Genomic DNA, 12,029 nt, shown 5'->3' on the forward strand with positions numbered 1-12,029 from the left:
CTCTCTCTCTGCCTCTCTCTCTGTCAAATAAATAAGTAAAATATTAAAAAAAAACAACAACAACCATGAAGGTGAAAGGGTTTCAAGAAGAAAATTCCAAAGATTAGAGAGAAATGTAAAAATTTTTGTTTGTTGTCTGGTTATAGTAAGCAGCTACAAAGTGGGTTTGTTAATGCTCAAAGGCTTTGGGTCAGACAGGCTTAGATTTGAATTCCGTTCAGGCAAATTTTAGCTAATTGATCTTGAGTTATATAATTAACCTCTCCAACCCATTGTTTCCTAATTCATGAAATGGGGAAATCAGTATCCTTGGAGTTATTGGGCTGTAATAAGAATTGAATAACAAAAAATTGTGACTACAAAGTACTTTGCACCTGTAAACACTCAAAGAAAGCTGTCACAATTATTTATACTAGCATTGTTTTTATTGATTATCACACTATCCCACTGGGAGTTTTCCCATAATGTCCAAATACCAAAATGTTTTAAACCGAGGTAAGTTCCCCAGGTTTGAACTTACATGAATGAAAGTAATATGGACGGAAATGTACTGCCTCCAAAACGTACAAATGAGTGAGTAGGTCAGGACATTTTTCACAAAAGGTGCTCGAGAAACACTTCCTGTCATCATCACCATCATGAGCATCTTCATCCTTATTTTTACAGTATCATATTTCATCCCAACTTTCTTGGGAACCATAGCTAGATCTTTAAAGGAAGGCTTGATATTTTACACATACTATTGCTTGCATAGATTTAGAAGATGGTCACTCAGGAAATTATAGGAAAACATCTATTTTTAGAATTTATTGAAGTGCAATTGACATACAATTTCATGTTAGTTTCAGGTGTACAACATAGTGATTCAACAGTTGTATACATTATTTATTGCTCACCAAGTTAAGTGTAGCCACCCCTCTGTCACCATACAACGGTATTACAATATTATCGATTATATTCCTTATGCTATACTTTTTTAACCCCTGGACTCATTTTATAACGAAGTTTGTACCTTTAATCCCCTTTACCTGTTTTACTCTTTTCCCCACAACTACCTCTGGCAACCACCACTTTGTTCTCTTAGTTAAGAGTCTGTTTGTTTGTTTTGGCAAAAGATTTATTTTTAAAAGATCTTCATAAAGAGTGAGATCTAACCTGATATAAAGTCCTGAGAACATGAGAAATGTCAGCATCACATGAAATTTGAATCCCTGGTTGTGAAAGCACCTTCTGAAGACAAGTTTCTGAGCTCTTCCTCAGGAATCCCAAGCTCTGTACAGAGATAGGTCTATTGGTCTCTGGCACTGGGCTCTCCCTTCTCCTTCTTCTGGAGGACCAGAATGGGATCCATCATTAGTGAGAGCTTTTGAAATAAGTTCTGCTCAGGCATCTCACAGTTGCTCCAATGGGCTCCCCCATGTGTTACTGCAGAGATGCTGAAGGGCATTTGTATCCCAGACTAGAGAGTTGGTGGTGGGCTAGCTTTTAGTGTCCAGAGAATCTGCTCACAGGTCCCATTAGTTTCCTTTCTGAATAGTAACTCACCACTATGCCGTCCCTACTCATAAACATATACCAGTTATCACTTATTTTGAAGTGAAGTGAGGCTGGCACAGATGTTTTTCCTCCCGTGGTCATGGTTAGTGAATGATGGTCCGTAGTGACGTTCTTGGGCTCCTCTTGTCCATAACTGTTGTTCCTGGCATACTTTCTGTGCTGGTGACATCTCTGAAGGCTGTAACCATGTGTGAGCAATTTTACTAATTATTAGCTGATTAATTTTTTCAATCTAAATCATTTAATTCTTACAACTTAAGAGAGTATGCAATGCTATTTCCATTTTACAGTTTAAAAAAATCAGTAGAGAGATGAAGCGCAATGCTTACATTGACAAGGCTAATTAGTGCAGGACACAAGATGAGAAATCAAGTGTCTTTGATCCAAAGGTCTTAATCTCTGGCTTCAAAGTATCTGACTATCTATAAAAATCTCCCACAACTTCATTATGCACATGTTATGAATTCTTTTCTATAATCCAGATCTGTGGTCAATGTTGTTCAGTTTTGTGACACAGACTTGTTCCTACATCACTGGTAATTTCCTGCCCCAGCTGTTCAGACTCTTCCTTTGTCCACATCTAAAATACAACTTTAACATATAGATATTTTCTACCTTACTCTACAGATTTGATCACTTATATTTCTTTTGTATCAGCCAATTCTGCCTCAAATTCTTTCTGTAGACAATTTTATACTACAGGGAATCATGGTGATGTCATTTTTAACAAGCATCAAATGTGCAAGTGTTCTCTTCTTGGGATTGTGACAAGTAAAGAGGCTTTTTGTTTCGTTTTTTTTTTTTTTTTCCCCTGTGGTGTGGGAACATATATTAACCTCTCAAATTTGGGAAGATAATAAAAAGTATATTTGGATGAAAGTATTTCTTGATGACTTCCTGGTTTTCTGTACTTCTTTGCATATTTAATACTTTTCTTCTTTTAAAATAAAACTTCATTCTAGCTGTAGTGCAGGGTGTAAAGTGTGTTGAAAATATTGCTGCTAATCTGTTTCATACCCACAATCAGAGCAACAGCGTGACTTTTGTGGCCCATTGCTACTTTGCTCTCATGAGTCCTTCTCCATAAAAAATATTAAAGATTATATTTTATGAATGCATTGTTATAATCATGACTGTACTCCAAGTTGGATTTATATTATATTCATTTTTCTTCTTTTTTTAAAATAAATTACCCATTTCAAGGGCTCCTAGTATTATTGCAGGCTCTAGGCACTGTGCCTACTGTCCCTTAATGGGTATGTTGTACCTGCCCAAAATATATATGCTGCTGAAGAAAAGTGATCCAGACAGGATAATTGACTGTCCCAAGTTTAATCAACTAAGAAGGGGAATAAATCTCTCTAGAGTATCACTAGATATTTTTGTGTAAATACTCTAATCCCAAGATTCATTTATCACCAGTTTTCATTATTTTCCCCCAAAGTTTCTTCATGACATTTTTCACTTCTGCATTTCTGAGGGTGTAGATTAAAGGGTTCAACATGGGAGTTACTAGGGTACAAGACACAGTCACAGCTTTGTCAGCAGGGAAAGAAGTCAGGGGTCTCAGGTACAGGAATGAACAAGGTACAAAGAATAAGATGACAACAGTGACATGAGAAGCACAGGTAGACAGGGCTTTGCGACGCCCTTCGGAGCTATGGGTCCTCAGAGAGCACAGGATGACAATGTAAGAAGCAACCAGCATAGAAAAAATGAGCAAACAAAGCGATCCGCTGTTGGCAGCAATCAGGGGCCCCAAAGTGTGAGTGTCTGTACAGGCTAGTTCCAGGAGAGGTATTAAATCACACATAAAATGGTCAATGACGTTGGGGCCACAGAATGGCAAGTGGACCATGAACAAAACCTGGATCCCTCCGTGAATAAAGCCTAAAATCACAGCCGTTCCCACCAAGAAAGCACAGACAGGTCTGCTCATGATGGTCATGTAATGCAAGGGCTTACAGATGGCTACATAGCGGTCATAGGCCATGGCAATTAATAAGATGATCTCAGCTCCAGCAAAGAAATGTTCAGCAAAGAGCTGAGTCATGCAGCCATTGAAGGATATGGTGTTCTTGTCAGAGATCAAGTCAAAGATCATTTTGGGTGCTATGGAAGAAGAGTAGAAAGCATCTATAATGGACAAGTAGGACAGAAAAAAGTACATGGGAGAACCCAGGGCTGGGCTGATGAAGACGGTGACAGAGATGAGTAGGTTACCGGCCAGTGTGATCAAGTAGGTGATTAGAAACACAGCAGATAAGAATTTCTGCAGTTCTGGATTCTGGGTCAGGCCCAGCAGAATGAATTCTGTGACGTTGCTCATCCTTTCCCTGGAGTCAGCTTGGGTTATGTTCTTTAGGGAAAGACCACATGGTCCATCTGGAAAGACTACAGGATTTCTGAGTAGTGTTTTTAATTTAACACTGAAATCTTCCATCACCTCTTTAGTCCTGGCCTCTGGGATTGTTGGAGCCACACCTTCTACTCACCTCAACCACTTTGGAGACAGTTTTAAAAAAGAATAGAAAGATGTTAAATTTCTCTTATTCATCTAAGTTGAATAGTGACAATATGCTACAAAGATCAGAATAAAAGCAAGGTGGTATTAGGACTGTTGACTTATGATTGACTTCCAAACCCTGGCTCTAAAACCTTACAGATGGCTTTCATTCACTGTTTTTGGGACAAATTTCATCAATAACAATTATTTTGAAGTTATATTTGCCTATTGGCATGAATAATATGTATAGGAACACATTATTGCTTAAAATGTTAAGTGTATATTGGATAGGAAGGTACCATTCTTACTGTATCTATACCAACAGTGCTCTTTGAGCTGGGATTCCTTTCTGTCAAATGAATGCACATGCACACTGATATACTGAGCTACAGGTGGAATCTTTCCCCTTCAGAATGCCAAGGAACTATCTTTATAACAGCTCTTTGAGCCGCATTCTCTGAATAGCCCTGGCTGGTGTGTCTGACTCAACAAGACTAATACACACTCTTCTCACATCTTTGGATGCAGATATGGGAGTGGTACAAAATTCCCTGAAAAGTGCTCAATATTTCTTAAATGAATTTTCTGTGCAATTGCTCTTTCAGCACATATAAAATAATGGTCAGGTGCAAAAAAGGTGGTTTTATAAAAGAATTGAGACATGACCTCTGTCCTGAAAGAGCTAGTGCGCCTGAGTTGTGAGGGGTGGCTAATTATATACTTGGGAGTTGGGGGAGGTAAAGAAAAGGGAGATTTCAAAGGATTTTCGTATGTTAAAGACTCACAGGATGCTGGAAATCTTGCCTTTTTCAAGTTAATATTGTTTTTCCCTTTAGCAAGGCATTAACATTAAGACAGTTGGGATTTTCCTGTATGAATGTCACCCATATCCCACCTCTGAAATAAATGAAAAATCCTAGGCACATTTTACCAATGGAATTAAATGAGTTATTAAGTTTTCCTGCATTTCCTTTTGTTGACACAGAAATGTTATCTAATATAATACAAGTTTTTCTTTTGACACTAAGTTTAATCATTTAGGATGAACTTCAAGTTTTCATTGCTAATTGGTGGAAAAATGGAAAAAATACAAGAATATATTCTTTTTTTGAATGACCTGTACATGGATTTTCAATAGTGAGTACATGTTCCACGTGATCATAGGACTTCTTATTCCTTCTCCCCCTCTTTTTCTCCTTTCTCTATCCCTGCTAAAAAATATAACAACACACTTTTCCTCAAAACTTTCTGGACACAGAAGTCCGCATCTTGACCTTTCAGCTTAAATGAAAGTTAGGAACGATATCTTTTGTTTTCCAGAAAGCTCAGTCTCTTTAGTTTCTTCTCTATCCATGGCTGCTATAGGTGGCAACTATGTGCTTCACTATCCTTTAGATTTAATCCACAAATTCTAACTTCAGTGTGGCAATATGGAAGTCATGAAAAGGGGGAGTAATTTCAAATAATCACATAGAAATGTGAACCACAATTTTTTAAAAGTGACCTTAGTAGTTCTCAACAGCATCTTCTGTGGCAACCTTATAGATCATGATTTCTACTGGTCTTTTCATGTCCTCCTGTTCAAATTCATATTTAAAGAAGAAGATTACCTTGAATTCACAGAATCTAGCTATAAAAACTATTCAGTGAATTAAGTCAATTAAGTCAAGGTAAATTAAGTCAATCTATTTAAAATTTGGGGAAAAAGATTTAGTAATTACTGACCTGGATCTAGTTGATTATGGATTCCACTGTTTCTAGATTGCACCCAGTCATTGTTTTCTTCCCCTGGGAGCATGGCGCCACAGCTGCAAATGCACTCTCTAAGCTAACAAGTGGGACACTGCAGTCCTTCCTCAGACAGCTCTCCCAGTTTTGGTCATTTTAGTTTATTTTTGTTCCCATTATCAGTCTGAACTTACCCAGAAAATGAGTTGTTTTAGTTGGGAAACTTCAATACTCTAGGATTTAATTTCTCCTCACTTTCTTGGCCTCCTATGACAGTATAGACACATCTTCAAAATACATATATTATTCAAATCTCAGAACTATATTTAATCTGAAGTAAAAATAATGGGAAAAAAACTTCAATCAGAAAAAGTTATTATATGGAACTATAGCATGTAGAAGTGCATCGAATCCACTTGATTGGATACATCTTTTTTCAGATTCTGCCAAATTTATGTTTCCCAAGAAGTCCATGAGCAGTGTGGAGAGATTCTTTCATTCCTGCTTTTAACCCACTGAACTTGGGAGCAGTGTCTCCTGTATGAATCTTAAGCTTGTTGGTATATGCTCTGCCTCTGTCATTTAGTTAAATGTCCTGTAATTCTTTCTTCATAGACTCTAGAGAAATATTTAAATAGCCATTTACAAAGTGCAGAATTGTCTAATGCATTGACCTCTCAAGTCCTCAGAGGATTAGTAATTGGTCCTGTTGGAATCTTTGCTGGAAGCCTCAGCCACCATCTCTTGCTTACTCCCACTTGGCACCCACAACCATCTTTAGAGGTCAGTTTTAGTAATGCAGTTGAGCTTTGGGTATAGTTTAGGGTGAGATTTTGATCAGTTAAGTTGGAAAGCTTCATCATAGAGCTGTGTTGTCCATTTTGACATTGTTGAGCCTGGCACAGGATAGGAGGTGGTTTTACACATAGGTCAGAGTTCAGAGAATGGATTTCTCTCTGCAAATGTGATTGTTCTAAGTATATAGTTGTCCTGAGAATGGAAATGCCAGATTTCAAGGTTATGTGCCATGTTAGTCTGGGAGACTGACATTTTTATTAGTGGGTAACAAAGGAGACTCCGTTGGCAGAATTCTCAGCTGCCAAAGATTGGATAATTTATGAGTCATAGATCCATCAAGTTCCTTTGGTGTGTGTATCTAGACGAAAGATTATCGTGATGTGTTTATGGGAATATAGCTTTTCTCTTTATCACACATAGAAGGAATTGTGGAGATTTAGAGTAGAGAGCAGTGCTTGCACATGGTAGGCGTTGAGAAAATCACACTGAAACAAATATTATATGTAAAGACATTCAGAGGTAGAGGATGGAAACACTAGAGAAAGGAGGCTCCACTACAATCTTTTCTCCCTCAGCCTCTGAGGTGTTGAGGAGCTGGTTGAAAACCTGCACAGAATCACCTTGGAAAAATCAACCTTTACCTTTAAGGAAACTGCTACACTGCTGAAATCCCAAACCAGAAATGGAAGTAGTACCTTCGCCCTGTCCTTAACTTTTAACAATTTTGCTCACTCACATTCTGTCCCTTTCCCATGTTTTTTTTTTTTAATTGTGGTAAAATACACATAATATAAAATTTGCCGTTTTAACCATTTCCACATGTACAGTTCAGTGGTTTTAGGTACATTCACATTGCTGTGCAACCATCATCACCAACCATCTCCAGAACTTTTTCATCTTTCCATACATAAAATCCATATCCTTCAAGCAACCCCTGCCATTTCCTCCTTCCCCCAGCTTCTGGAAAACACTGTTTGCTTTCTGCTTCTTTGAGTTGGACTATTTCAATATTTCATGGAAGTGGAATTATGCAGTGTTACTTCTAACATTTGCTTGTTTTATTTAGAGTAATGCTCTCAAGTTTCATCCATGTTGTCACAAATGACAGGATTTCCTTCCTTTTTAAGGCTAAGAGGGTTTTATGTCTTTATATACTGCATTTCTTATTTTAAAGATAAGCATCTGTTGATGGACGTTGAGGCTGTTGCCCCATCTTAGCTATTGGGAATAATGCTGAAATGAGCATAGGAGGGCCAAGAATTCCTTGAGATCCTGATTTCAGTAGTTTTGGATAAATACCCAGATGTGGGATTGTTGGACCATATAGTATTCTATTTAAAATTTTTGAGGAACCTCTATCCTGTTTTCTGTAGTGACTGTATGAATTTATATTCTTACCCTCAGTGAACAAGGGATCCCTTTCTCCACATCCTTACTAATACTTCTTACGTCTTCTCTGTTTTTTACTGGCCATTTTAACAGATGTGAAATGATATATCACTGAGGTTTTGATTTGTACTTCCCTGTCACTAGTAAAGTTGAGCACCTTTTCATTTACTTGTTGGCCATTTGTTTATTTTCTTTGTGGTAATATCTATTTGAGTCTTTTGCCTATTTTTAAATTGGGCTATCTTTGCTACTGAGTTGTGTGAGTTCTTTGTCTATTTTGGATACTAACCCCTTACTAAATACATGGTTTGCAAATATTTTTTCCCCATTCCGTAGGTTTCCTTTTCACTGTTAATTGTTCCTCTTTTGTACAGATAGTTTTTAGTCTGATTTACTCCCATTACTTTTGCTCTTGTTGTCTGTTCTTTTGGTGTCATGTCCAAGAAATCATAACCCATTCCAATGTGATGAAGATTTTCTGCTATGTTTTCTTTCAAGAGTTTTACAGTTTCAGGCCTTCCATTTTAAGTCCATTTTTAGTTGATTTTTTAAAAAGATTTATTTATTTATTTATTTATTTATTTATTTATTTATTTATTCGACAGAGATAGACAGCCAGAGAAAGCGGGAACACAAGCAGGGGGAGTGGGAGAGGAAGAAGCAGGCTCCCAGCGGAGAAGGCTGATGTGGGGCTCGATCCCATAATGCCAGGATCACTCCCTGAGCTGAAGGCAGACGCTTAAGGACGGAGCCACCCAGGCACCCCCATTTTTAGTTGATTTTTGTGAAGGTATAAGATAAGAGTTCAATTTCATTCTTTTGTATGTGGATATCCAGTTTTTCCAGCACAATTTACTGAAGAAATTTTTCTTTTTCCAGTGTATATTCTTGGCACCCTTGTCAAACGTAGTTGAGCATATATATATGCATGGGTTTATTTGTGGGTTCTCTATTCTGTTGCATTGTTCTCTATGTCTGTCTGTATGCCGATAGCATTCTATTTTACTTATTATAGCTTTGCAACATAGTTTAAAATCAGGAAGTGTGATGTTTTCAGCTTTGTTCTTCTTTCTTAAGATTGTTCTGGCTATTTGGGTTCTATTGTGATTCCATATGAATTTTAGGACTGTGTTTTTCTTTTTTTAAGGATTTATTTATTTATTTTAGACAGAGTGTGAGTGTGAGCTAGTGGGGGGAGCAGCAGAGGGAGAGGGAGAGATCCCAAGGAGACTCCCCACTGAGATGGAACCTGACTAGGGGCTTGATCTCATGACCCTGAGATCATGACCTGAGCTGAAACCAAGAGTTGGATGCTCAACTACTGAGCCACCCAGGTGCCCTAGGATTGTTTTTTCATTTCTGTGAAAAATTCCATTGGGATTTTGATAGGGATTGTACTGACTCTAGATCACTTTGGATAGTATGGACATTTTGACAATGTTGAATCTTACAATCCATGAACACAGGATGTCTTTCATTCATTTGCTGTTTTTGTTTTTACTTTCATTCATAAATGTTTTGTCTTTTTCAGTTTACAAATCCTTAAACTTTTTAGTTCAGTTAATGTCTAAGTATTTCATTCTTTTTTTTGGTAACAGTAATTCTGGCCATATAAAGTGAGTTCAGATGTGTTTTTTAGTTTTTAAATTTTTAGAAGTGTTTGAGAAGGATTGGCATTTATTCCTTTTTAAACACTGTATTGTAGATTTCACCAGTGAAGCCCTCTGGTCTTGGGCTTTTCTTTCTTGGGAGGTTTCTCCTTATGGATTTAATTTCCTTGCTCATTATTGTTCTGTCCAGATTATCTATTTCCTCATGCATCTGATTTGATAGATCGTATGTTCCTAGGAATTTATCTATTTCTTCCGTGCTATCCAATTTTTTAGTGTGTATTTGTAGTAGTTTCTTACAATCCTTTTATTTCTGTGGTATGAGTTTTAATGTCCCCTCTTTCATGTGTGATCTTCTCTCAGTCTAGCTAAAATGTATAAGTTTTGTTTTCCTTTAGAAAACAACTCTTAGTTTCGTAGATATTTTTTATAGTTTTCCTGGTCTCTTTTTCATTTATTTCTGCTGTAATCTTAATTATTCCTTCCTTGCTAACTTTGGACTTAGTTCTTTTTCCCTTTTCTTGAGGTATACTGTTAGTTTACTTGATCTTTTTAAATGTAGGTTTTCATTGCTATAAATTTCCCTCGTAGCATTGATTTTGCTGTATCCCACAGGCCTTGGTGTGTAGTTTTAAATTTTGTTTGCTTTGACATGTTTCTAATTCCCCTTTCGATTTCTTCTTTGACCAATAGGTTGCACAGTAATGTGTTATTTAATTTATTTAATTTCCATGTATTTGTGAATTTTTTAGTTTTCCTTCTGTTGATTTTGTTTCACCTCACTGTGTTCAGAAAGATACTTTGTATGATTTCAGTGTTCTTAAGTTTTTTAAGATTTATTTTGTGATGTGACATATGATCTATCTTTCATAATCTTCCATGTGCACTTGAGAAGAATGTATTTCCCACTGCTGTTGGATGGACTATGCTACATATGTCTACAAGTTCCATTTTGCAACAGTTTTGTTCAAGTCCATTGTGTTCTTACTGATTTTCTGTCTATATGTCTATCCATCATTGAAAGTGGAGCACTGAAGTCTGTTACTATTATTGTGTTGTTGTGTACTTCTGGCTTTATATCTGTTAATATTGCTTGATATATTTAGGTCTTCTGATGGTGGGTACATAAATATTTATAATTGTTATATCTTCCTGGTAAACTGACCCTTTTATCATTATATAAAGTCCTTATTAGTGACAGTTTTTATTTTAGAGTCTATTTTGTCTGACATAAGTATAGTTCCTGCCCTCTTTCAGTTGCTTTTTGCATGGAATATCTTTTCCTCATCACTTTAGTTGAAAGAGTATGTATCCTTAAATCTTAAAAGAGTCTCTTGTAGACAGCATATAGTGTGATTTAAAAAAAATCCATTTAGTTATTCTATATCTTTTGATTGGGGAGTTTAACCCATTTACATATAAATTAAATATTTGTAGGTAAGGCCTTAGTCTTGTCATTTTATTTTCTGTGTGTCTTGTAACTCTTCCGTCCTTCTTTTCCTTTTGCACTGTGTTCTTTAGTATTTTGTTGGTCTTTTGGCATTGATATGCGTTTATCATTGTCTCTCTTTCTTTTGCAGAACTTTTGCCCTGGGTCAAATCTGGATCTCCTTTTATTTGGGTTCTTTCTCTTAGAATAGCACTGTGTCTGTATCTCAGATTACTTCCCTGCATTGATTTTCAGGATGTACCTAAAATTTCCCAACTGGATAATTTGGAGAAAAGAAATGAGGTTACACATTGACAACTCCATTCATGGATAGATGACTGCGGCTATAGTTTGGCATGGGGTTTATAGGATGTATTTACCGTGTGGTCATTTTTCAGATGACCTGAGGAACACTACCAATAAATCATACAGGAGATAGAATGTTGCATAATAGACATTCCATGTGGCCACAAGTGGATATGATAAGTTGTTAATCTGACTGATAGAATGGTAGATTCTTACTTACTTCCAGAGCTTTCAGAGCTTCATTTGCTCCTATGAATATACCAAATGTGGAAGTGGAATGACTGTTTAAGGCAAGCAGAAATAAAACCCAGAAAGACTTGAGGGAGGCCATCTTGGGTTTGCTTTAATGGCCCAGTGTTTCTGACTTTTTTCCTCTGGAGGTATGTACAGGACATTCCTAGGAAGTGCTACACACTTCCACACCAGATGGAGCAGTATTTGTCATAGAACATACCCATTTGATAATCTCATAGGGCCATGCAATATTTTTTGGTAAAACCTTTTCACCAAACTGCACAAGTCCATCAATGTCCAATGGCAAAAAAGACCTGGTGATTTCATTAGCACCATTATGTAATTTCCACCTTGCTTTGTATTCTGCAAGGATTTTAGTTACTGGTTTTGGGGGTACTGAATCTATCCAAAATGATGTTCATAGAGGCTTATCATGATGAAAAAGATTTGCTCCCCCCAAAACGGGGCCACC

At 36.9% G+C, this 12,029-nt stretch overlaps 1 protein-coding gene across 1 annotated transcript; it reads right to left on the reverse strand.

The window, feature by feature from the left end:
• Positions 1-2,854: 2,854 nt before the first annotated feature.
• LOC103672374 (olfactory receptor 4C45-like) lies at positions 2,855-4,321 on the reverse strand. The gene has a single exon (XM_008701078.2). The coding sequence runs from the start codon at positions 3,998-4,000 to the stop codon at positions 2,966-2,968; it is 1,035 nt and encodes a 344-aa protein (XP_008699300.2). The 5' UTR covers positions 4,001-4,321; the 3' UTR covers positions 2,855-2,965.
• Between the last annotated feature and the right edge of the window lie 7,708 nt (positions 4,322-12,029).

This window comes from Ursus maritimus, unplaced genomic scaffold (genome assembly GCF_017311325.1).
Source record: "Ursus maritimus isolate PB19 unplaced genomic scaffold, ASM1731132v1 scaffold_23, whole genome shotgun sequence".
NCBI lineage: Eukaryota > Metazoa > Chordata > Mammalia > Carnivora > Ursidae > Ursus > Ursus maritimus.